Below are 21,245 nucleotides of genomic sequence, written 5' to 3'. Positions count from 1 at the left end.
GTCCCAAACGGAGGGAGGTCGCCACCTAGAGTTTGCGGCTAGCAAGCGTTCCAACCGCTCTCCGTCCACCGCGCGCGCGTGCGATGCGCCTGCGCAAATTCCGAGCGCTCCCGCGTGGGGCGCTGGGCGGGAACTCACCGTTCTTCGGAGGGCGGTAGGCGGAGCAAGCGGCACGCGTGCGTACGAAGGAAAAGAGCGGGCTCGTGCGAGCTTCTGCTGCGCATGCGCCTAGCCGGCGCTTCTTGTCTTTCCTCAGGCGCGGCCTCCGGCGGTCACCTCAGTAACTCTTTCCGGCCGGGCTCTCTCTGCCACCCGCGTGCGCTCTCATTATTGCTTCCTCGCTTCGGACCGTGCCTCATTGGGATGCCTGTCATGCTTAATTGCTAACCGGCTTCCTTCTCCCAGGGCGGTGCCGCCTCCTGACCACAATTAGTCACCTGTGGGGAGCCCGTTTCGCCGCGGCTGGTCCCAGCAGGCTCAGGATGGGCCGAGGACGAGCGGGAAGAAAGAGGGTGGCGGCTGGGCCACACGGGCCGGCCCCGGGAGTGCGGTGGCGTGACCCCTGACTTCGGCGACGGGGCCAAGGTCAAGGCCAAGGTGTTCTGAGCCAGACCTTAACCCCTAGGCCCTGCCCGTGGAGTAAGAGCCCAGCCCCGGACAGCGCAGAACCAGCGCCTGGCGTCCCCCGCAGCCTAAGCGCCTCCTTGAACTGGTCTGAAAGGCGCTGGGAAAATGGCTCCACCTGGTGACAGCTGGAGAGCAGACACCAGGAGGTGGCTGGCAGTTTGCAGATGCACCTGGGAAGACGGCTCTGTAATGGCAGGGAAGGCTTGTGGGGCCTCTTGTGGTGACAGTCTCTCATGGGTGGGGCAGAAGCAAAGAAGTGTAGTGTTGGGATTGGGATAGAAGAGCAGGTAAAGGAGAAGGTCCTCCAGGGGGAAAAAAGTTTAGGCAGAAGAGGCCACCTGATTTGTCCATCTCATCAACTGAGATGGCTCCCTTCCCAAGTTCCCTCCTGAGATTCACACCCTTTATTTTGGCAGGAAGCGGCTGTCATTGCTTGCCTGTAACTGTTCTGGCCATGTGGAAGGCTGAGACCAGGACAGGAGTGGACAGCATTACATCTCTTTAGAGATCAGCATTATACTTCTCATGATTAGCATTCTTTATTAAGCATTCGCTGGTATACACTCCTTTTCCCAGGGTCAGTCAAAAGACATAGTCCCTGCCTGTCCTTGGAAACTGTGGCCGCCACAGTTAACCTGGATCTGCTGACCTTGGGAAGTCCAGGAATAGCACTTAGGGGAATCTGTGTACTGCCTGAAGTTGTTTACAGCATTTATGTGGGTACATAAATATTTCCATGAGAAAGGAAGTGCCTAGCTTTCATTGCACTCTCAAAGGGTCTAGGACTCTAAAAAGGGTTCAGAATCCCTGCTCTGGACGTTTTCAGTTATCTGTTCTGCAGGTCAGTGTTTCCAAACATATGATCCTAGGACCACCTGCCTCAGAATTACGTGGGGTGCTTGTTAAGCAAGCAGGTTCTTGGCCCCCACCCAGACCTCCTGAGTCAGTCTTTCAGGGTTGGGACCTGGGATGTTGTTTCCTACTTGCTCCGCAGTTGAATGTGATGCATAGCCAAGTATAAAAATCATTGTTCTGAGGTCACATGTCCACAGCAAAAGACTGATAAATAAGGGTTTAGCTTCAAAGTGGGGGGGTGGGAGGCAGGTCCCTTGGCTCCGTGTCCCCCTCCTTGGGAGAGAACTCCAGATGTAAGATGTTTGGTAGGGGGGAGAGGATTGGAAATCCCATAGGGATGTACTCCTACCACCATATATGGCACCGACTGAACTGGAATGTCTAGAGGGAGGGTAGTTAGCATTTTTGGCCCAAGGCTGGGCACAGGCCAGCCAGCCAAAGACACAAGTGTGGTTTTGCCCTGGGAATCCCATGACTGAATTAATCCTTCCGCGTGGGTTTCCATTCCAAATCCACAGTCTTTCTGTCTCTCCCCAGACAAACCAGTCCCACCGTCTTGCCCGGGCCTTACAAGGCTGGCATGTCTGTCCCTCCTCTTCTGGCCTGAACCCACACCTTCCTTGAAGTCAGTGGTGGAGATTCTGGGGCAGAAGCATCCAACGGCCTCCTGCTACCTCGGTGTGCACCACCCTGGCCTCATTCCTCCTCCATCTTCTCTCGCACCTCTGCCGGCAGGCCCTCATAAAGAGTGTCCTCCACTAGAAGCCCCGTTTTCTTGAGCCCCCCACAGTTGCCAAGTTCTTCTGGCAGTGCCTCCAATCTATTGCCCTTGAGCTCCAGACGGCTGAGGGCCCTAAGGGCCCCAACCTGGGGCGAAAGCTGGCTCAGGTGGTTGTAACCCAGGAGCAGGGTGCGAAGCTTGCGGCAGAAGTAGAGCTCATCGGGCAGGGCCTCAAGGGCATTGTAGGAAAGAGCCAGGTGCTGCAGGTTCTGGAGGAGGCCCACCTCGGGTGGCAAGGAGTGTAGCCCATTGTGGGAGACGTCCAGCAGGCGGAGGCTAAAGCACAGGCCAAGCTGGGTGGGCAAGGTCTCGAGCTTGTTATGGCTGAGATAGAGCTGCTCGAGGCCCCTGAGCTTGCGCACGTGCTCAGGGATGTAGGCAATCTGGTTGTGCCACAGCCTGAGCGTGACCAGCTTGCGACAGTGCTGGAAACTGAGGATCTCCTCAATGGACTGCAGGTGGTTGTCCCTGAGGTCGAGTTCCTGCAGTGCCCCGAGGCTGAAGATGGCATGGGGGATGCGCTCCAGCCCGCAGGCCACTAACTCCAGTTCTCGCAACGCCACCAGCTTCTTGAGGCTGTTGAGGGCGAGCAGACGTGACCCGTCGTTGTGCAGGCTGAGTCGCTGCAGGTGCCCAGCCACGTCGGTCACGCTGGCGGGCACTTTCCCAGCATTACTCCGCAGAGACAAAACCTTGAGCTGCTTCAGCTCCCGGAGGCTCTCAAGGGTCGCCGCCCGAGCTAGCTCTGGGGGGAAGAGCCCCTCAAGGTGTAGCTCCTCCAGGCCACGCAACCCAAACACCCAGAGGGGCACCTCCCTCAGTTCCTCGCACTTGATGCGGATCACCTTCAGCCTGTCCCGCAGGAAGACCTGCGAGGAGAAGGGCAGCCTGGCAGGTGAGTGCAGCAGGTTGAGCTCCTGCAGGTGCACCAGCTGCGAGAGGCTCGGGGGAAAGGTGATGTCAGAGATGGCCTCCAGCCGGAGCGCTTCCAACTCGCTGAGCTCAAAGACAGTGTCGGGCAGCCCGGGGAGCATGCAGAGGGCCAACTCCAGCCGGCCACAGGCATTGCGCTGCAGCTTCTGCCGCAGCTTCTCAGGTGTCCACTCGTGGTTCAAGTTGAGTTGCTTCAGGCGGCTCTCACTGACCTCGGAGAGGAAGACGGCGAAGCGCTTTGAGTAGAGTGAGTCGTACTGGTCTATGAGGTGTAGCATGAAGGCGAAGTCGTTCTTGACGTCAGGGATGTCACCCATGCCCGTCTCCTCCCTCACGGAACGGAAGGAGTACTCTTTGAGGGGCCGGTGGAAGAGCCAGTAGAGCGTATAGAGGCAGGTGATCCCATAGACGCAGACGAAGGAGATGTAGCAGAAGGCCAGCTTGGAGAAGAGGTGGGCCTTTGTGTGGTTGCAGCAGAAACTGGCATAGCCCGTGACCTCTGAGGTCTCCACCCTGCACACCACCAAGAAGCTGATCTTCTCTACGTAAATGACGTTGTAGACCAGGATGGCAACAAACTTGCACACTTTGAGCACTATCTGCCGGATATACATGGAGTACAGTATGTCACCCTCTTCCACGTGCACACGGAACTTCTTGACCTTCTCAAACAGGGCTTTGGCTTGTTCACCCTCTTTCTTGTCCAGTAGGGTGACAGCTGGCGGCTCAGTCACCACCTTCTCAGGCTCCACTAGCACCGCCTTCTCGCCCTCACTTGCCTTCCCTGGTCCGGCCCCTGCTGTCACAGCCACAGCCACAGCCGGCGTTGCCCGTCCAGCAGCAGGGCCCTTGTGGTTCTCCCCGGAGACCTCGGACAAGGCCCGCGTCGTCCATGGCGAGTCAAAGCACTTGCTCAGGATAGAGATGAAGTGCTCGATCTTGGAGCTGGTGCCTGGGAACTTGAACCAGAAGCTGGTGCAGACCATGAAGATGAGGGTGTGGATGACTACGAGGTAGGGGAAGTACTTAGCATACCAATGAAGGGCCGTCTCGTAGCACAGCTGGTTGATGAAGCTGTACTGCTGCAGGTCCAGATTGTTCTTGAGGCCACTTGCCTCCCGGAGGCCCTCTATCTGCTCAGAGACCCCCCGCGGCAGCAGCTGTTGGCACGACACCTCTGATGAGTTCTCCCGGGGTTTGTGACTGGGCAGACAGATAATCTTATCCTGTGTCACCTGGGGTTGGGAAAGAGGGCAGTACCAGGTGAGAAGGCTGGAGGCCAGGGCAGTGGGGTTGAGAGAAGTCGGTTGAAGGCAGGAGGCCCCCATCCTGACTTCCTGCTATCCTGGAAGAGTTTGCTAGACCTCTGAGCATTGGTGTTTGTATGAGAAAAAGGAGTAGGCGATGGCAGCACTTTCTAGATTCCAGAGATGTACCAGAGTGCCACTGCCGCTGATAGCAAGGATGGAAAGGTATCCAGTTTGGTCTTTTGAGTGTGACTGGGCTATGCCCACTCCCTCCTCTTCATTCAGTTACAAGGCGGCTTCTGGCCTCCCCCCCCTTCACCTCCAGTCCTACCCCTCCCCTGGCCAGGCCCCTTACCTGGAGAGTGCAGCCGAAGACCCCGATCATGAGCATGGCCATGGTGAGGTACTCAGCCAGCACATCCCACCAAGGTTTGAGCACCTTGAACGCGGGCTGCTGCTCGGTAAAGTGCTTGAACTCGGCCACCGGGATCATCCTGCCTAAGGGAGAGGAGGGGGGTGGGGGTATCCATGCTGTCAGGAAGGGGCATCTGGGGGAACCAGAGGACATGGGCCTCTGCTCCCAATTTGTTCTCTTTCCTGCCAAAATCAGCTCACAAGCTGCCCACGAGCTTTCCTGACCCTCAGACTCCACCTCCCTCCCAGAGCTGAGCGGCTACCATTCTTTGGCTCCCCGGCACCCCTGCCCCAACTGACTGCCCAGCACTCGGGAGGGGCAAGTCCACAGGGCCACTGTCCCCCACGTTCTGGAACCCCGGCATCGCCCTCCCACCCATGACACCAAGGCCCAAAGCCCTCCCTCTGGTCGCCTTTGACTTTTGTCCTGGCTGTCAGTCCCGGCTCTCACCACCTCAGGACCTGAGAACCTGCGAGGCTCAGGACTTCCGGATATGGGCTTGGGACCAGACCCGGTACCCCCTCCTATTCCTTCAGGGACACTCGGGGCACCACCTCCAACCGGAAAAGCCGGCTGGAGCTGGCTATGGTTACCAGAGCCCCAGGGACAGGGCGTGGCCAAACAGAGGGCTTGTCAGCCCTGAGGAGGATGAGGGGGCAGGACACTTGGGTTTGAGCCCAGAATCTGAGGTAGGAAACAGATACCTGGGCTCTGAGGTGGCAGAGGGCGGAGCATCAGTTCATTTTAGCTGTCGAGGTGATCCTCTAACCTGGTGGGCCCACTCTGCCTGTCCCTAGATTTCCTCTCAGACCAAGGTATCATTATTGCGACACAGCCAGGCACAAGTCACTCCTGGGATGTCAGCCACAAGCTGGGATATCACCCTCTGTGATAGCTGGGATCCTCCTCTCCTCCCCAAGGCTGGAGGGGAAAGAAAAGGGAGGCAGTAAGGAGGCCCTCTACCTCCTCTGAAGGGGTTCCTAGGCCAGCCCCACCTCCCCAGTGTTCATCCTTCCATCCTTGCCAATCTGCTTCCCCTGTCCTCTCATGCAGGTGTCCTCAACCTGACAGTGCATCTCCAGGGAGGAAGGAGGACATCTGGGCCGCCAGCTGCTTCTCTCTAGCCTCCCCCCATCTCCTAGGGAAGGGTCTGGGGCAAACTTGCCCCCACTCCCCAGCCCCATCTCAGCCTTTCACTCTGACACTTCCACTCTTTTTCTGCCCCCATGTTCCTTGAAGGCCTTGGAATGTCTCTTGGCTGATGATGGGGCCTGGGGGTGGGGTTAGAGGTGAAACAGGATTTAGACCCTGCCCACGAGGCTCAGGGCTGGGCAGGCCACCACACCCCTTAATCCTTTCCTTCTGAGGCTCCCTCCTCAGTTCGGGGCATTTGCACGCAAGGGAGCAGGCACCCACCTGCCCATACATGGGCTCTCCATTGTGCCCAGCCTCACGGGTCTCCTGACTCAGGCCTTGACTCACGTGGAACACACACACACACACACACAAGGGAGGTGGCCCAGAGCACATTGCTGCTGCTTGCCCAGGCCGTCCCTTGTGCTCCCGTTATACTCCTGGGCCTCTGCAAAAGCCCGGGAAAAATGCACACATGCCTCTCGGTCAGTCTCAGTCTCTAGGGGACCTGACGGAAACACACCCAGGGCAGGTACCAACTCCAGACACAGCCACCAGAAGGGACACACACACACACTGAGCGGAGGGGAGAGCCAGAATCGGTGGCCTTATCACCTGCATTCAGTTCTGACCACCAGCTCTTCTCCCTGCTCCCCCACTGGGGGCCACGTCAGGACCTGCTCAGTGGCTTCACCTAAGAATAGTACTTGGGGGTCTGTGGCAAAAAATGCCACACACAGGCGGGGACCTGACCTCCCGCCCCAGTCCCTGCCACCCCTCAGGACCCATCTTACAATCTCATGAGCTCTACTGCCCTCAATTACAGGCAAGAAAGTGGAAATACCGAGGGGCCCAGCGCACAGCACAGGCACTGAGAACGTGCTGTAGATATACACAGAATCAGAAGCAGATACGGGGGTTATCATTATCTGTCTCTGTGACTCAAGCTTGATACTTCCGAACCTGTCATTAAGTCTCTGCAGACATGGCTGCCCCCCTTGTCTGAGCAGGGCGGGGGTGGTGGGCTGGGGAGAAAGGCTCGCTGAATGGAGTCCCAGAGGAAAAGAACAGTAAAGACCGCCGTGCAATGTCCAAACACCAGATGCCTCAAATGCTTCTGTTTCTCCAGCTCTGTGAGGCGTGGGTGCTGGGAGCCTCGTATTCCACATTCAGGGAAGAAAAGGTTGTGCAACTGGCAAGTGGCCTTAGCGGTCTATCCGTCCTACCCCTATCTGATCTGTCTCCACTCTTGTTCTGTGGATGCAGCATCTTTGGAAACAGAACCCCAAAGCACTGGTCAATCAGGCAGAGAAGAGATGGAGAAAATTGCCAGGTTTTGAGTGGGGGTGGGTGGGGGAGAATCTTGCCAGCCTAAAAGTGGATACCTGGCTTCCACCCAGCCTCTGCTCCACCCAACCATGCTTACCCCTTCTCAGGGCCTCAAGGCCCCAGATTGCCTCCAAAGACCTGGGGAGTGGGGAGCAAGCTCTTGCTGGTGGGGGGGGGAACAGGTGCTTCTGGCCCAGCCCCAGCTCCTCCACCCCGGACAGTCCATCCTAAGGGGCAAGGAAGAAACAGCAGACTGCCATCAGCACTGACAGGGTGCTGGGAGAGCACAGGGTCTGAGTTCTTATTACACAAGAGGAAACTGAGGTCCAGGATGGGGAAGAATCACCACTTAATCAGACCCCAGGCCTGTGGACTTCCAGCCTGGTACTTTCCCAAGTTGCCCCTGCCCAGGCTTGGGGAGTTTTGAGGTTCAAGAGCACCAGACAGCAGGCTGATGCAGACCCCAAGTGGTAGGGTTTTAGGGCTCTGAGGGACTCACAAATATGAGTTGTTATTGTTTTCCCAGCAGCCAAGGAAAGGGGCATGTGGTTGAGACCCCCTGAGGTTGACTCTACCTAGTTGAGCTTCACTGGACAGGCACCTTTGGGGCTGAGCCTCTGCCCCCTCCCTTCTTGTGTCAGCTGTACCTGGGGTCGTTCCTACCCTCTGCAGGATCCAGGCTCCCAGTCTGACCCCCACCCTGCCACCCCATTACCAGTAGCTGGGAGTAATTACTCACCTCTCTGACGGACGCTGGGCCCAACTCCTGGGTCCTAGGAGCAGAGTAGAGTGGCTGGGACTCCAGCAGAGTTCCCGGGCAGCAAGGGTGAGTCAGGGCGGGCAGGCAAGGACTGGAGCCAGGGAGCTGGCCAGCCCCGCCCTGCCCTTAGCGGCCCGCCTCCCCCAGGCTCTCCCAGGTCAACTCCCACCCCTGGAGCTGCAAGGTCAGGGGAGGAGGGAGCTCCCTACACTCTTCTTCCTGCTCTGCCCAAGTTGGGCCAGGGGCTGAGCCAGAGGAGCTCTGGGCTCCATTGCAGTCTTGCTGGCCCCTAGGGAGGGGGACACTGAGGGAGCTGGAGGCCCTGGGCTCCAAAATCGTCCCATGGCTGCCCCTCTTGGGGCTGTGCTGTGGAGACACTAGCAGGACAGCATGGGAGGGCCTCTTCTTCACCAGCAGTGCTTGGCCACCAGTCCTCAAAGACCCAGGGCAGGGCCTAACCAGGGAACACTTGAGCAGTTGCTCCTTCCTGGCGTGGGGGTGGGCTGAGGGCTTCTTCCTTCCCCCTCTGGCCTGGGGAAGCTGGGCTGAGCTAGGGGAAGCAGGTAGGAGGCAGGGTGCTCATTTGTCTGTCCACGCCCAGTGCTGTGCCTAACCCCAAAGGGGTCTGCACCAAGCTGCTCCCAGGTCCTGACGGGGTGCAGGAACAAGAAGAATCTGGGAGCTGGGGGTGGAATCTGGATCTGAGAGGCCCAGCTTCTCCCCAGGAAGGCTCTGCCTCTCTACCACCCCCAACCTCTCCTCCCACCTGGGGAGACCTGGCCTAGCTCATAGCTGTGCAAACCTCCCACTTACGCCTGGGGGGCATCTGCAGTTGACTGTTGATCTGCTCTCAGTCTGAAGAACCTTTCTCGTCAGTGGAAGGGGAACAGGGACTAGGACGGGGGTAGCAAGACCCTTCTTCCATGGGGGAAAAGAAGCCAAAGCTTTTCACCAGCTCTGAGACAGCCTGAAACCCAAGCCCTGAGGATTGGGATCCCCTAAGCTTAGTTCCTCTGTTGCTTCAGGTAGATGATGGGTGAAACCCAGCCCTGGAAGAGGCCCTTTGGGCTTGATCCCCAACCCAGCAGCCCAAAGACAAGCCCTGGAGAGACTGGGCTCAGGTCTGTCCAGCATCTCTAATCAGAACCTATTGTGTGCCCAGGCCCGGAAGCTTCCATGGTGGGCCACCTATAGATAAGCCGTACCCCTCTCCCACTCTTACAGAGCTTCTGTCCTAGTGGGATGGGGAGAGGCGGACACTGAATGTGCAAGATAATAGTGGTTTATGAAAAGTGCCATGCATACAATAAGGCAGAGTGAGACGGTAGCAATGACAGAGGAAGGGACATTTGAGATTGTGTCATCTCCCCTTTCACCTCTTCCTGTCTCCTGAGAAGCTTCTCTCCTTGGGATCCATGCCCTGGGTGTTTGTTTCCAATCATATGCTGAAATTCACGTTGTGCAAGAATCTCTGGGATCACTAGAACCTAAACCCCATGTGGGCCAGGCACATGTCTCTTCTGTTCCCTGCTGTATCCCCAAGCACTTGGAACAGTGCAGAACAGCCAGCAGCCACTTAGTAAATGATGGATGCGATGCGTGAATGATGGAGGTGTTGTTTTCTTTAGCATGGGCTCCTCCACCAGCAGACCCTGACAAGGGAATTGGATGCAAATAGTTTCTCTAGCAGGTGATCCCAGGAAGCAAGGAGGAAGTGAGACAGCCAGAGAAGGAAGCCACTAATGGCTACTGACAGGAAGATGAATGAACGCGTTACCACCATGGCCTACCGGGACTCAGTTCTGCTGGGGGTCTCTGGGGGATGGTATACAGTCTGCCTCCAAGTTGTCCCACTCAAGGAGCGAGGGAGTTGAAATAGTTATCCACCAGCTCCTGTCTGTCATTGGCTAAGGGCTGCTCTGGGGTGGGGCTGGGAGACAGAGGAAGTTAACTCCCTAGCATTTCCAGCCTTGCTGAGGGGATACAGAGGGGGCTCTTTAACCTGCCCCCAGGAACGGACACAGGAGTGGAATGGCTAGGTCATAAGACATGCAGTTTCAGAGCTTTCCACTCGTTTCCCGGAAAGGCTGCATCAGTTTCACTCCCACTGGCAGAGTGTGGAGTTTTCAACATTGATAATATCCTTAAGATTTTGTGAATCTGAGGTAATTATCCATTGCTGTACTGAGAAATTAAAATTGAACAAATGATCAGGATGACTGAATCATTATATAGATGCCCTTATCTTACTTTCTAGTGTATCGTAGAATAGCCAAAAGGAAATATCTGCAATTACTGAAACCCACTGAATTACGAATTGTAAAAGCCTCTTGAGTGGCCCTGCTGGTACCTCCTTACCCTTTCTCACAACTTTAGCATCTTATGATCACCCTAATGTTAGTGTAGAAACTTGAGTCCACCCAGAACTAACTGATAGCTATAGTGTTTATATTTGTTATGGTAATGGTTATTCTGGCTTAGTTCTAGCTTAAGTCTGCCCTTTATATTTGAATATCATAGTCATTTATACTTATTATAATGGTAACAACTCCATGGCCCCTTCCTTGAATCCATAAAAATCCTAAACTCAGGGAGACAGATTTTAGGCCCCTAGGCTACAACTGTTCTTGCTTCATGCAGCAATAAACTCTTTCTCCCTAGTTCACTCTGTTGTATTAGTCAGGGTTTGCTAGAGAAACAGAACCAACAGGAGAGACCTGTAAATATAAGATTTATAAGAGTGTCCCACACAACTGTGGGATTGCAAGAGTCCAAAATCTGTAGGGCAGGCTGTGAAGCTGGCAACTCTGATGAAGGGTCGTTATGAACTCCACAGGAGAGGCTCACTGGCTGAAAAAGAAAATTCTCTCCTCTCCTTTAAAAGTCAACTGATCCGATCAAAACCAGCTGATAGGATGATCTCATTTACAGGAGACATTCCTTTAGTTGATCCTAGATGTCATCAGCCACAGATGCAATCAGCTGACTGATGGCTCAATAGACCAGTCTTCTGGATAATCAACTTGCCATGAAATATCCTTTCAGTTATGGTTAGGCCAGTGCTTTCCCGACCAGACAACCGGGGACCATTACCTGGCCAAGTTGACACCAGAACCTCACCATCACACTCCGTGTCACACGCTGGCTATTATGTGCATCAGGCAGCGAACCCCATGTTTGATCAGTATTATTGCTGCCTAACAAACTACCAACAAAAGAAATAGCTGAAGACAACAGGTGTTTATTGCCTCACACAGATTCCAAGGGTCAGGAATCTGAGAGTGGCTAAACGGGATGGGTCAGTTATTCCCCTCCCTCTCCAACCCCCACTCCCCCCAGCAACCACTGATGTGCTTTCTGTCACAAAAAAATTAGCTTGCCTTTTCTATAATGTTAAATAAATGGAATCATACAGTGCATGCCTTTATTTGTGGCTGGTTTCTTTTATTCCGCCTAATGTTTTTGATACCATATTTTAGCTTGTTCCTTTTTTAGACCAGTTGTTGGTTTATAGGAAAATTATGCAGAATGTACAGAGTTCTTATGCTTCCCCTCACCCCAAGCTTGTTTCTTTTTATTGCTATGTATTATTCCATTGTCAGGCCTATTTGGGGTTGTGTTACCCATTCTCCTGCTAATCGATGGTTTGGAGAGTGTTTTTATAAGAGGGTAGGGTCCAGATCCCACTTAGTGAAGTTTAGATATGGTATAGCCCATAGTCAGAAGGCACAAGTAGGCATCTGTGCGGACTCAGTAAGTCACAGCCGGCAGGTGTGTGGGCAGGCTGTAAGGTGACTCAGGCTGCTGTCATGGGAGAAGGGGCTCACACAGGCCCCTTCCGTAGTCATAGGGAGGTGGGGAGGCCTAGAAGGATCCATTCCAGAGGGCAATGCCCTGGCAGCTCAGAAGGGACCCTTCTACAAGATCGAAGGGAGAGGATGTTGAAGGAGTGGGTTTTCTTCCACCAGCCAAAGCAGGGCATTCGGTTCTGATGCCCCCACCTTTCTCTCTCTTCCATCCACAGAACCTCAACTGTGGGCACAACTCCTGAAGCGAGGAGGCCCCCAAACTCTGCCTCCAGGCATACCCGGGTTAAACCTGCCAATCCCCTGGCTCATGTAAATGCCAATTCCCACCCTTGACTCTCCATGCAGGGAAGCAACTTAAGTTCTAGGAAGGGATGGACTGCTCAAGTGTGTTTGTGTGATAGGCACAGGGCTGTGGGCAGAGAGAGCTGCTTTTCTGGATGGGGCAGGAGGTGTTTGTGAGTCTGGAAGGATGGGGCTCCAAGTGGGGGTGTTTCAAGAGGCCCATGCAGGCAATGAAAATAACCTTCTCCCCTGCTCATGCTCCTGCCCCCTCCTTGCTAATGGCCCCTATGAACGCGCCCTTGCATTAGTTGGTGAGATCACCAGAATGACACTTCCCACATCCTCCAGCAGGGCTGCGGCCCTTGCACAGAATCTTCTCTGCCCCTTCCTTCATGCGCCTGTTTTTGCCCCTCCCACTCCCCACCCCCCAAATTCTGTCGCCACTCCACCCCTCAAGCCTGGCTCACCAGGAAGCCTTTGTTGAGGACCTCAGCCCCTTCCTGTGAACTGGGAGGGTGAGGAGGCTGGAGGAGCCCTACCCTACAGGGACCTGGAGTCACCTCTCGCAGTACTTTCTCATCTCTCTCCCTCCCTCTCCACCTTTCTTTCTTTTCTTCCCCCAAATCTGGGTCTGCCACACATCTTTAAATTCACAGAGCTGCTTGTCTGCCAGCAGCTCCCCACCAGCACCACGCTGGGGATTTGCCTAGGGTCCGGGAACAGCCTTCAGGTTTGAGAGGGACGGAAGCCCCCCCAGGATCCTAGGGGACCCAGCCCTCGTGGTCGTGCACGGACCGGCGACGCCGAGCGTCTGGATTGGCCGGTTGCGCCCGAGGCGCGATGGACCCACCTCCCGGTTGCCAGGGCCCGGCCTATCCGCGTCCGGGAGGGCCTTGGTCGCCAGGTGGCTGGGGGGAGGGGGGCCGGGGCAGGTGATGCGTGTCGTGGGGTACGGTAGGAGGGTAGATGAGAGACCCCACCGGGTTTTCCCGAAGCTCCTCCCACCGGGTCTCTGAGCTTGTCCGGCGGTCGCGCGAACTCGGGTCCCCCAGACCCCAGAACCGCCGCCCCTCCCCTCCGCCGCGCGCCTCTCCCCCTCCGCCCCGGCGGCGCGCTCCCGCTTGCCGCCTGCCCGGGTCTCCATCGAGCGCGCGCGCTCCCCCGACTCTCCAGCCCGCGGCCAGTAGGCTGGGCCCCACCCGGCTGCCCCACCGCCGCCGCCCCCTCCCCTCTTCTCCCCGGCCCTCGCGGCCACCGCGGCGCTCCGGCCGGGCCCCACCCCAGGCTACCCTGCGTGCGAGCGGCGGGAGGCCAGCGCAGGAGGCGAGCGCGGCGGCAGCAGGTGGAGGGCCCGTGGGGGGGTGGGGGGTGGGGGCCGGGCCCGGGACGCCGCTCTTTGTCTCCCGGAGCCCGTTCGCGGGCAGCCGGGGCTGCTCCTGCTCGGGGCAGGTGCCGAGGTCCCTCGGGGAGACACGGGAAGGGCGCCGAGACTGTCTCCGGACCCCCTCCCCTCTTCCGGAGCCCGTGGCAGCCCCCTGTTCCTGCGGCCGGTGGTCTTCTCGGTCTTGAAAGGGAGCAGAGGCGGGGTGGGGGGTGGGCTGGGATGGACCAGCTTGCCCGGCATTTGGGGAAGGCGGTAGGGGTGGGACTTGGGGACAACACCCAAGCAGCGGGGCTGTGGGTGGGCGGGGAGCGGATCTAGGCCGAGGCCGCGGTCTGGGTGCCCGTGGGTGGCCAGGCAAGCAGTGCGGGCCCCCGAGGCAGAGTCCCCGCAGGCAGCCTAGCGGTCCAGGACCTGATGCTGATGGGTTCGTCGCTTCATCAGGTGCAGCGATGGACAAGGGGGACAAGACCAAGGCAGGGCCCGCCGCGCGGACAGCGGCTTCTCGCCCTCCCGGCCTCTCCGCTCCCAGGCCTCCAGGGTCTCTGCGGCCCCCTCCCCCAGGAACCACCGCCACCCTCCGAGTCCTGGGCGCGGCGGCAGGGCGAAGGTCTCTGGCGGAGCGAGCTGGGGGCGCCGCTCTCTCCGAGGCAGTTTCCCGGGCGGGACCAGCACGGAGTGCCGGGGCAGGTCCCCGGAGTCCAGGTACCCCGACCTCCTTTCCCGAACCCAGTCCAGACCCATCTTCCAGCCTCCCCCTCCTCCCGAGGCACCAGCCCCATCCCTGCCCTGCCCTTCTGGGGCGACTGACTGGGCCTTCTCCCCGCAGCCTCCAGACCCTCAGCAGCTGGGCGAGGGGAGCGGGCCCCTACCAAGGCGCCCGTCCCGAGCTCTATCTCTAGCCCTGCGCGTGCCGGTGGGACCGCCAGGTAAAGCCCCCCGCACCCCCCAACCCAGTCCCCAGGGCGAGGGTTTCGGTCACTATCTGGAATCTTTAAATTATACATATGAACTGGAATGGGAAGACACTTGGAGATCACTGGGCACAAGATGGATGAAAGTATTATTGGTCCGCAAGGAGGGTACATATCCCATTTCACAGATGGGAAAATGGAAAATTGGGAGGTCAAACAAGGAGCTAGGGACCTGAGTAAACCCCCCCCTCCCCATTCCCAGGTCGGGGCCTCCTGGCCAAAAGGGGCTGCGGCCCTCGGCTGAGGAGCCTGTGGCTAGAGGAAAAGTCCCAGAGGCCCCCAGAAAAACCGGCCCTATCGCAACGGCACGGAGAGGTACGTGACCCGAGGAGGAGCGGGGCTCCTGGGCAGCGAGGGGGACCAGCCTGGGGGTAACAGTGACCCCGCGACTCTCTGCTTTGTCTCCAGACTCTTCCGGGCTTGCCCCAGGAGTTTCCTCCCCGACTATCATCCGTCGTAACCGGGTTGCGGGCGCCGAGGCAGGGCTCCCCCGGCCAGCTCCGGGTGCTCGGCCTCGGCCCGCGACGGAGATCCCCAGGAGATCAGTGAGCAGCACCACGGAGCCGGGCCCTGCCACCAGGAGGCTACCTAGCGCCGGCGGGGCTCTCCAGAGGCCAGCCTCGCGATCCGTGGGCTTCAGCGCCACCCCGCTGCCCTCCCCCGGCCGCTCCGAGTCCTCGCCCCGTGGGACAGCCCGGGCTCCTACACATCCCTCCCAGCCCAAGACCAAAGGGCTGCTTTCTCTGCGCCCTCCGCAGGCCACACCCCCTAGGAAGGCCGCTGCTTCTCCTTCTCCTTTAGCCACACCCTCTCCACGGGGTCCCACGGCACTGCCTCCCCAGAGCTCGGCCCCTCGACTGCGGGCCACGCCCCCTGCATCGCCACAAGCCACGCCCCCTCTGTCAGCCAAACTCCACCTTCAGGCCACGCCCCCTCGCCAGGCTCTTCCCTGTCAACTGGCCACGCCTCTTCCACTAGCCCCTACCCCTGCTGCTACACTCTCTCTGCAAACCCTCCCCTCTCCACCCGCCACGGCCCCTTTGCAAGCTGCACCCTCCTGTCAAGGTACAGCCTTTCCGGAGGCATCCACCTCTCCCCCGGCCCCGCCCAACATTCTCGCTCCAATCGCTCCATCAGCCCCACCCCCTCCAAAGAGTATGCCCCCTGTCCAGCATCCCCTAACTGTGGCCCCTCTTCCCACTCTTCCCTTTCCTTTGGCCACACCCTCTTCGCCGGCTCCTCCTCCACCAGCCACGCCCCCTCAGGCCTCTCCTTGTCCTGCAACGTCTCTGCTTCACCGACCTGTCCCCCTAGCCACACCCCCTCTTTTTTCTGATCTGGTCACTTCCTCCGGTCAGGCAGCTACTCTGTCTCCGCCCGCCTTCGAGACCACGTTTTCCACGACCACATTCCCTCCGCTGGCCTCTTCCGCACCTCTGACCACACTGCCTCGGCGGCCATCGAGTCCCCCCTCTCCCCTGACCACACCCCTTCTTCAGACTCCGCCTTCTCTGGCCTCCCCGCCTTTGCAGGCCCCTCCCTTTCCTGCCCTGCCCCTTCTACAGACCCCATCCTCTCCCCCTGCCTCACCCCTTCTACAGGCTCCGACCTCTTTCTCTGCCTCGACCCCTCTGCAGGGCTCTTCCTTTCCTGCCTCACCCCATTTGAAGGTCCCATTTTCTCTCCCTGCCTTGCCCTCTCCTCCTGCTTCTACCCTTCTGCGTGCCCCACCCCTTGTTCCTCCCCTTCTCCAGGTCCCACCCTCTCCTGCTTCACCCTTTCTGCAGGGCTCTCCTTCACCCCCTGCCTCACCCCACCTGCAGGCCCTGCCCTCTCCTGCCTCACCCCTTCTGCTGGGCTCTCCCTCTCCCCCTGCCTCACCCCTACTGCAGGATCCTCCCTCTCCCCTTGCCTCACTCCTCCTACAGGTCCCGCCTTCTCCCCCTGCCACACCCCTCCAGCAGGGCCCTCCCTCTCCCCCTGCCGCGCCTCTCCTGCAGGGCCTTCCCTCTCCCCCTACCTTGCTCCTCCTGCAGGACCCTTCCTTTCCCCCTGCCTCACCCCTCCTGCAGGCCCCGCCCTCTCCCCCTGCCTCACCCCTCCTGCAGGCCCCGCCCTCTCCCCCTGCTTCACCCCTCCTGCAGGACCCTTCCTTTCCCCCTGCCTCACCCCTCCTGCAGGCCCCGCCCTCTCCCCCTGCCTCACCTCTCCTGAAGGACACTTACTTTCCCCCTGTCTTGCCTCTTCAGCAGGCCCTGCCCTCTCTCCCTGCCTTGCCCCTTCTGCAGGGCCTTTCCTCTCTTGCCTCACCCCCCGCGAAGACCCCATTTTCTCCCCTTGCCGCACACTCTCTGCAGGCCCCGCCCTCCCCTCCTGCTTCCCCCCCTCTGCAGGCCTCTCCCTTTGCCTCACCCCCTCTCCATAACATGCCCTCTTCCCCTGCCTCACCCCTCCTGCAGGGTCCCCCCTCTCCCCCTGCCTCATCCCTCCTGCAGGCCCCGCCCTCTCCCCCTACCTCACCCCTCCTGCAGGGCCCTCCCTCTCCCCCTGCCTCACCCCTCCTGCAGGGCCCTCCCTCTCCCCCTGCCTCACCCCTCCTGCAGGGCCCTCCCTCTCCCCTTGCCTCACCCCTCCTGCAGGCCCCGCCCTCTCCCCCTGCCTCACCCCCTCTGCAGGCCCCACGCCGCCCGCCGACCCCAGGTCCCGATGCCCCACTCTCGGGCCCACGGCTGACCCTGGCGCTGGCCCCGGGCCCGCCCCCGCCGCCCTCGCGCAGCCCCTCCAGCACACTGAGCGGCCCGGACCTGGCGGGCCACAGCAGCAGCGCCACAAGCACGCCCGAGGAGTTGCGCGGCTACGACAGCGGGCCCGAGGGCTGTGCCGCGGCCTCCCCGCCCGCCGACGCGGACCTCGCCTCTTGCCACCCGGCCGCCTGGAGCCGGGGCCCCGCTCAGCCGCTGGCCGGCCGCGGCGCCCCAGGTGAGCGGCGCTCCGCGGCGGGCGGGGCCAAGGCTGGGCGGGGTGCGGGGGATCAGAGGGCGGGGCAGTTGCGCTTTGGGGGCGGGGCCGAGTGGCGGTGGGGCGGGCCCAGGGGTGGCTGCGGGAGCAGGCCTCCCTCCTCCCTGGGCCTAGCGCGGCGCCTCTCTGCAGGAGCTCCCCTGCCGTGGCCTCCCACTGCCGGGCCCGGCTCCGCCGACGGGCTCTGTACCATCTACGAGGCGGAGGGGCCCGAGTCGGCGCCTCCCGCCCCAGGCGCGCTGGATTCAGGTCCTGGGCCTGGCGCGGGCCCTGGGAAGCCGGCGGCTGCGGCTGTGGCTGGGGCCAGCCCGCGGGGCCCGAAGCCGGCGCGCCTGGGCGAGCTTCCGCTGGGGGCGCTGCAGGCGAGCGTCGTGCAGCACCTGCTGAGCCGGACGCTGCTGCTGGCGGCGGCCGACGGTGCCACGGGCGGCGGCGGTCCCGGGGCCGAGGATGGAGGCTGCGTCTCGGGGGGCGCCCGGGCTGCGCTCAGCGAAGCCGAACTGGGCCGCTGGGCCGAGCTGCTTTCGCCACTGGACGAGTCCCGGGCCAGCATCACCTCGGTCACCAGTTTCTCTCCGGACGACGTGGCCTCCCCGCAGGGCGATTGGACCGTGGTGGAGGTGGAGACCTTCCACTGAGCCAGGCTCGGGCCCTGCCCACCACGTCCCATCCCTGCCTTAGGACCCGCCTTCTGGCCACGCCTCCTCGACTTAGACCCCGCCCTCTCCCTAGGGCCCTGTTCGGGTGCCATTGCCCCAAGCCTCCTAGATGCCCAGTCTTCGGCCCAGGCTCCACCCCCTCCTAGGCTCAGGTCCCACCCACTTCTTTGGGTTAGGCCCTCCCCTCGAGCTCCGCCCCCCCGGCCTAGGATACACCCCCGGCCCCGCAGCCCAGCGAATTATCTGTGGTTTGGCCGGATTTTGTAATAAAGCCCGGACCCTGGCGCCTGCTCTTTCGCCATCGCCGCAGGAGTGGTTCTTGGGGGGCGCCCCCAGGTGGGGTGTCGAGGGGCAAACCAGGCAGTGCTGGCGGCTGGACGTTGAGAACAGTTGCCGCTCCAGCTGCAGGCCTGTCTACACCCCCGCGGCTGCACACCCATCGCGGACATGAACGTGTGCTTCTTCATCACGGATTTCCAGTGGAAACGCTAGGCGCTGAAGGGGCCCGCGTGGGGCTGTCCTTCCAGGGGTGAAGCCGGCGCGAACCAGCCTCCCGAGCTCTTCCCAGGCTCGGCGCCAGGGAACCGGCGCTCCTGGGCTCCTTCCGCAGGCCTTCGCCACAGTGCGCCCCTCCTTACCTTGCGTACCCTTGAGTGCCGCTCAGGGAGTGCGGGTAGCTTGGGTCCTGGACCTTGTTTGGGGGAAGTGGGAGCCCTGTGCGAAAGGAGAGGGAGGGAGAAGTCGCCTGCGGTCGTTTGTGCCCTTTTTTCCCTCTAGGGCTCTCCCTACCCTGGGTTCACTTAGGAGGCCCTGATGCAGAAGTTCAGGCTGGTAACTGGGCCTAGGGCTTCCAAACAGGACCCTCTGCCGGAATAGGGATTCCAGCGCCCAGGCCAACTACCCAGAGAGGGATCTGCTGGGAAGAAGCGGCCTCTCCAAAGGCTTGATGGGAGACTTTGCTCATGACTGTCCTCTCCTTTCCAGGTGCCTTTACCTGTGTCCTACAAACAGGGGTCCTCGAAAGGCTCTGACCCTTCACCCTCCATCCCTGGCATTCGTGCCCTGCCACCCGCCCCAGGTGTCCTCACCAGGCACTCCACACAACTTTGTTTCCCTTCTTCCCCCAGCCCAGTCACATTGAGCCCCAAGCCCCTCAAGCCCTAGTCAAGGCCCACCCCATTCCAAGGCATTGGTGCAGGAAACTCACTCCTGAAGCTTTCCCTCCCAAGGCTCTCCTGTTTCACACCAAGAAAAATGGAAGCATGGCAGGGTGTCCAACTCCCAGGGAGAGTCAAAGTAGAGGACAGGACCTTCCCCCTGTCTCCACCCCTGAACCCATCCCCATAGCCTACTATCAGGCACAGGCTACCAAGTCCTGCCTGTCCCCTGCCCCAGACATGGCCACCTCCCACCCTGAGGTTCCAGGAAATAAGAGTCCTATTCCAGATGGGCACTCCAGCCCAGTCAGGGCCCAGCATGCTCCATAACTTAACTTCTGAGTTGTGGGACCAACCATAGAGGTTCCCTTTCCAGCCGGGCCCTATTAATGACCCAGGTGTCCCTGTTTCCAGACCCTGAGACAAGCCCTGGGACAGTGGGTCTGAGGGCAGGGTCCCCAAGAGAAGTCTAACGCTAGGGGCTGACCCCTGATATGCCCAGCAACTGGAGCCTCAAGGCCAGGTGACAGTCCCCTAAGGAGCAGGGCAGAGACTCCCTCGGAGGGCTACCCTATCCTGGCCAGCCAGCTGGGGTGGAATTAGCCTCAACGTGTTTCCATTGGATGGAAATGGTACACATGACCAAAGGAGCTATGAGTGCAAGGGGATTATCTGTGGGAGGTGGCTGTCCTTGTGCGTAATCAGGATGGTGCCCTGCTTCTTGGCAGGTGTGAAGCATAGGGAGAATGGAGCCCTGTGTGGACCCATGGAGGGCAAGACCCAGGTACCAACTGCCTGGACCCAATTAAGTTCCCGTCCCTGGGAAGCCTTTGCCATCCTGGCTCTCTTCCTCCCATACCAGCCAAAGCTCTGTCTCAGCTGGGCACACCAGAGGAATCCCACTCGGCATTCTGCCTCTGACGTCCCCTGGAGGAGCCTCACTCACTGCTCCCACCTGACTGGTGTCTGTACCGCCTTTCTCACTGACCCCTAATGTTGCAGTCCATTTGATGGTGCCTCCCTCACTGAAGCCCTCCACTGGTTCCCCCCTTGCCCTTGGTTCAAAATGAGAATTCTTTAGCTCTTGACTTAAGCAGTCCCTTTAATGTCTGGCCTCACCCTCTCTCTCCTGTCCCTCCTTCACAGGCATCCTTTGCTTCTTACTGGTCCCTGGCAACACAGCTCTGGCAGCCCCTTCTCCAGGAATTCTTCCCTGATCTCTCTGCGCATTTGTCTCTTGTGCCTGATGAGCTCAGCTGCCTGCCACAGGGTCCATCTCCATTACACAGGGGGGACCGACTCTTTAGAGCCAGGCGCAGGTGGGGCCCCTGGAGCCCTCAGGAAGTATGTGTTGAATGGAGGAATGCAGCCAGATACAGGGTCTTCCCATACCCCAGCAATTCCCCATTCCTTCATGTCCCTCAGTGGAGGCTCTAGCAGAACCCACTTAGGTGAGAAATCATGACCTCTGCAATCCCCTCCCCTCTGCTCCCCAGCCCTCATCATCTCCAGAGCCACCCTTCCCAAACATCCGTGCTATAAGGCTGTCTGTGAGCTTGACAGCCAAGGCCTCTGTGACCTGTCTTCCCCCAGCTCACAGCCCACTCAGTGACCTGTCTTCCCCTTTGCTCACGCTGAACCATGAAGAGCTCTCCTTCCCTCGCCCCCACCCCACACTCTTACCCAGGCTGCTGGCCAACCATGACATCTGCCCCCGACTCTCTCAGACTGTGGAAAACTCCCAAGGGGTGGGACACCCTATTGTGCCCCCCCCCCCCGCCTCTCCACCTTCCAAGACTGCCTGCATGGACAGGGGGCTGAGAACCTGCAGCTGCTTGTGACCCAGCCCCTCTCCCCCCAGCCTGAGCCCACTCAGCATCCCTA

At 59.7% G+C, this 21,245-nt stretch overlaps 2 protein-coding genes across 7 annotated transcripts; one reads left to right on the top strand and one right to left on the bottom strand.

Moving 5' to 3' along the window:
- Positions 1–43: 43 nt before the first annotated feature.
- Positions 44–8,158, bottom strand: LRRC8E (leucine rich repeat containing 8 VRAC subunit E). 6 transcript variants are annotated; one of them, XM_077121512.1, is made up of 4 exons: positions 8,061–8,148; positions 7,419–7,548; positions 4,799–4,941; positions 44–4,431 (listed from the first exon to the last, which is right to left on the bottom strand). In XM_077121512.1, exons 3-4 carry the CDS (start codon positions 4,934–4,936, stop codon positions 2,179–2,181), a joined length of 2,391 nt encoding a protein of 796 aa, XP_076977627.1. In that variant the 5' UTR covers positions 4,937–4,941; positions 7,419–7,548; positions 8,061–8,148; the 3' UTR covers positions 44–2,178. The 6 variants fall into 6 exon arrangements, with proteins under 6 accessions (XP_076977627.1, XP_076977628.1, XP_076977622.1 ...); XM_077121507.1 differs by lacking the exon at positions 7,419–7,548 and adding an exon at positions 5,563–5,779 and having other exon boundaries at positions 45–4,431; positions 8,061–8,139; XM_077121508.1 differs by lacking the exon at positions 8,061–8,148 and adding an exon at positions 5,563–5,779 and having other exon boundaries at positions 45–4,431; positions 7,419–7,517.
- Positions 4,102–18,482, top strand: PRR36 (proline rich 36). Its single transcript, XM_077121506.1, has 6 exons — positions 4,102–4,209; positions 13,998–14,258; positions 14,383–14,482; positions 14,730–14,842; positions 14,936–17,506; positions 17,678–18,482. Exons 2-6 carry the CDS (start codon positions 14,006–14,008, stop codon positions 18,181–18,183), a joined length of 3,543 nt encoding a protein of 1,180 aa, XP_076977621.1. The 5' UTR covers positions 4,102–4,209; positions 13,998–14,005; the 3' UTR covers positions 18,184–18,482.
- The last annotated feature ends 2,763 nt before the right edge of the window (positions 18,483–21,245 follow it).

This window comes from Tamandua tetradactyla, chromosome 11 (assembly GCF_023851605.1).
Source record: "Tamandua tetradactyla isolate mTamTet1 chromosome 11, mTamTet1.pri, whole genome shotgun sequence".
NCBI lineage: Eukaryota > Metazoa > Chordata > Mammalia > Pilosa > Myrmecophagidae > Tamandua > Tamandua tetradactyla.
Note: the sequence above shows the minus strand (reverse complement) of the source record. Positions and strands in the feature narration are given on the sequence as shown.